Source organism: Zingiber officinale, chromosome 1B, assembly GCF_018446385.1.
Source record: "Zingiber officinale cultivar Zhangliang chromosome 1B, Zo_v1.1, whole genome shotgun sequence".
In the NCBI taxonomy this organism is placed as follows: domain Eukaryota; kingdom Viridiplantae; phylum Streptophyta; class Magnoliopsida; order Zingiberales; family Zingiberaceae; genus Zingiber; species Zingiber officinale.
This window is the reverse complement of record NC_055986.1, coordinates 139,857,519-139,861,687: the sequence shown is the minus strand read 5'-3', so window position 1 is coordinate 139,861,687 and position 4,169 is coordinate 139,857,519. Positions and strand designations below refer to the sequence as shown.

The 4,169-nt window shown below is 37.5% G+C and overlaps 1 protein-coding gene across 1 annotated transcript; it reads right to left on the bottom strand.

The window, feature by feature from the left end:
* Positions 1-215: 215 nt before the first annotated feature.
* LOC122042765 lies at positions 216-907 on the bottom strand. Its single transcript, XM_042603071.1, has 3 exons — positions 455-907; positions 264-349; positions 216-222 (listed from the first exon to the last, which is right to left on the bottom strand). The coding sequence occupies exons 1-3, from the start codon at positions 905-907 to the stop codon at positions 216-218; spliced, it is 546 nt and encodes a 181-aa protein (XP_042459005.1).
* Between the last annotated feature and the right edge of the window lie 3,262 nt (positions 908-4,169).

Here is a 4,169-nt window from a genome sequence, read left to right as displayed (position 1 = left end):
AAGATGTATTTCCCTTCTTGACTTGTTTAGGCCTAACATGTGAACTAGAGGTCATGGATGTAATATTTTTTCCTCTAGTACAATATTCAGGCTCTTCAGCTCCACTAGCCCTAGCAACGACATCCCATGTCAAGTCATCACCTTCAAAAACTAACTCATTTTCTTCATTATCACTTTCTCCATCCATTCTACCCATCAACCATTCATTACTATCATCAATATCTGTCAAAGAGATGGGGTCAATCTTATCACGTGTGTCATACCGAAGTTTTAAGGCACGATTGTATTTCACAAATACCAAATCATTTAAGCGTTGCTGAGCTAGCCTATTCCTTTTTTTGCTGTGAATCTACAAAATGTCAAAAATCACAATAAGTATAATAAAATAACAAAGAATATTTTCTACTTATAAAAGTAACATACTAATAGTATTACATTTATATTTATTACATACCTGCTCAAATACACTCCAATTGCGCTCACAACCAGAAGCAATACAAGTGAGGCTAAGCACTTTAATAGCAAACTTTTGCAATTCTGGGATATTTGCTCCGTAGCATTCCCACCATTCTGCTGGAGATAATGCTCTTCTATGTTTAATTGCCACATTCCTCCCAAATAGCCCTTCTGCCTTTCGATATATAGAGAGCTGGGCAGTGATTTTATCTTGCTCGGCAGCGTTTGAAACCAATCTCTCCATAGTTTCAAACAAACCATTTACCACTTCTCCACAGATATTTGAATCTGTGTATGAATAAAAATATTCTGGATTTAAATAATGTCCTGCAGCATGCAGAGGCCAATGAAGTTGGCATTCCCATCTCTTATCAATGATCTCAAACACTTCTTTGTATTTATCTTCTTTCTCCTTAAAGGCCTTCATAATTGTTTCTTTTGCCCTATCCATAGCCTCATAAATATAGCTCATTGCAGGTTTTCTTTCGCCATCAACAGTCTCAAAACACGGACTAAAGGGTCATATATTTTTAAAATATGCACAATACTGCTCCAAAATCTAAGTGTCATGGTGATTTTAGCTACCTTCTTCCCCGCCGCTTCTTTTGCCCATTTACTCTGTGTCCAATCCTTTGAAATGAACATTTTTCTTAAATTTTACTTTAGTAGATGCATCCTTTCAAGAGTGAGAAAAGCAGTAGCAAATCTTGCGACACCCGCCCGACAAAGCTCTTTTTGTTTTGTGAATTGCGTCAAAATATTTACCATGCCGGGGCGAACATAAATGTAAGCATTCACACTCATTGCCTTCTTCAATGTTGCTTTAAAATCAGGCAATTTCCCAATATCTTCTAAGTTCAAGTCGATGCAGCGAGCAACACAAGGAGTCCAACACAAGTGTGACCTTTTTGCTTCTAATAATTTTCCTATAAAAGAAGTTAGAAAACTAGATAATTTTAACATATATAAGAAAAAGCATAATGATAAGAAAAAATTAAAAAAAAATTTACCAGCAAGCACATTGTTACTTGCACTATCCGTTACAACTTGAATAACATTTACTTCTCCTACACGCTCCACAAATCGATCAAGCAACTGAAATATTTTCTGTCCAATTTTTGCATAATCAGAAGCATCAACCGATTCGATGAAAACTGAACCTTTAGGAGAATTCACTAAAAAATTAATCAATGTCCTCTGCTTTTTGTCTATCCACCCATCTGCCATCAAACTACAACCATACTTTGCCCATTATGTTTCACACGACTTAACGTAATCATTAGTCACATTATCAACAGCCTTTTTTAGAAAAGGAACACACACATCATGATAACTAGGTCCTTTTAGACCTACATCATATTGGCCAACCAAGTCCAACATCCTTTTGAAGCTTGAATAGTTAACGACATTAAAAGGAATTGCCGCATCATACATCCACTCAGTTATAGCCATACAAGTTTTTTCCCTCAATTCTTTCTTATATGCCTCATTTATCATAGTTTGCCTCTCTTTACCCTTTCTACTTTCAACATTTTTTTGCACATTAGGAGCAAAATACGTATCCATTGGACATATTTGTCTTGGCCTTTTTTTGCATATTCACTGATCTACAACTTGTACTTGTACTTATAGGTGGTACAACTTTAGCTCCAATATCATCCATATCAATATCATCACCAAGAGGGTCTACATCCTCAAAGTCTAATGTCGCAAGTTTAGAAAGATTGCTTTTCTCCGCCTTTTTCTCCATGAAATTTTTTATTTCTTCACGTACATGAGGCAGACATTTCTTACAAGTCGTAGTATTTCGAAACCCTCCAACAAGATGCTGTTTTGCACGATAGATATCTCCTTTTGTAACTTTTTGACAAAAGTTACAAATCAAATCATTTTTGTTATTCGGATTAACTCTTTGAAAATAATTCCATGCCGGATCTTTTGAAAAAACAGAAAAAGAAGAGAAGGAGCGAAGCGAAGAAGCGAAGAAAATTACAAAAGAAGAAGATGAGAAGAAGAAGATGAAGTGAAGAATATAAAAACAAAAAAAAAAGAGGAAAAAACGCATACTTGGGCAACGACGGAAGCAACTCAGCGGCGGCGGCGGCGGCGACAGTGGAGGATGGCGCGACTCTTCTGCAAGGTTTCTTCTTCTCCTTCCGTTATTTTCTTCTTCCCTTTTCTTCTCCATGCCCTAATTCCAAACCAAATTAGGTTTGAAATGTTTTTTTGGTTAGAAATCGTGAACGGGAAGGATCGCGCGATGCCCTTCGATTGCGTGATGCGCTTCGATCGCGCCTTCTGTGAGGCGCGAAAGCGCCCTAGGCGTTCCCAAGCGCGCCCTTTTCTCAGCGCCTCGTGCGCCTGACGCCTCAGGCGCGCCTTTAACAACTCAGGTAACAAACGATTAAACATTTAAAGACAATTTTTAGGTGAATATTTTCCTTAAATAATATCAGGTTCAAGGGAGGATAGTTGAAGACTAATTTCAAAAATGTATTCCGAAACATCCTAAAATTCTATTTTTCAAGTTGACAACTGTGTTTGAAAACTGTGTTGAAAACTATTTTGAAAATCTTTACTTAAATTTTTCTAAAATAACTTAGGATATTCTGGTTTAAAAATTTTGAAAATATTTCTAAGCTAAAAATTCTAGTTTTTGAAAATATTTCTAAGTTAAAAATCTTAGTTTAAAGTTTTTAGAAAAAATTCTAAGTTAAAAATTCTGGTTTAAAGTTTTTAAAAATATTTCTAAAACGGTCGGGAATGGTCGGGATGTACGATTCCTGATTGGTTGAAGACCGGATGTGTAATTCTGACAAGTTGAGATGTTCAATTTCTAACACGTTGAAGTCTAGATGTGAAATTCTAGCAAGGATCGGGATGTACGATTATCGATTGGAGAAAACCGGATGTGCGATTCCGGTAGGTCGGGATGTGCGATCCCCAATTGGAGAATACTGAATGTGCGATTCCAGTAGATCGAGATATTTGATTCCAGAACTCCAGATGTTTAATTCCAGAGGTAACTCTACACCTGGTAAGTAGAGGTAAGTCACTGGAGGAGAGTGACTAAATGATGACTCATCCCCGTTCGAAGGGATAGTAAGCGTCGGTCCAATTTAGGTCCATTTCAGAAACCTAAATTGAGACTCTGACTAGATCCTGCTCTCGGGGAGACAAAATATAATTACTAGTTCTTATTATTATTGTGCTAATATTGTCTTGCATGTTGTTAGACTAGCACTTTTTTGCACGGCAAAAGAAGCACAAAAGACCTTAAGTGAACAGTACCCAACGCGCCTTCCATGGTATGGAAGGCGCCTTCGCACTGTTCATGGAATGATCCTTTAGTGCCATGGAAAGCGCCTTCCTCAGGATAAAAATTAGATTTCGTCGCAAATAAGAAGCAAGAAATTTGGGATCAAACTTCGCAGGTTGGAGGTGCCTCCAAGACTATGGAAGGCACCTTCCACACCCATTATAAGGATATCTCGACCAAGCTTCAAACAACAACTTCCATACTAGCTTTTACGAGTCTATTCGACTTTTCGACTACTCCGGCTTACTGCTGCCGCCCTGCTACGACTATGCTACGCCCGACTACCGCCGAGAAGACATCTAAACACCGAGCTCGAGTTGACTATCTACAAAAGTGTTTTGTAACGATAATTTAATTACTATACTTAATTTTTATAAGCAGAAAGTGTAACTTG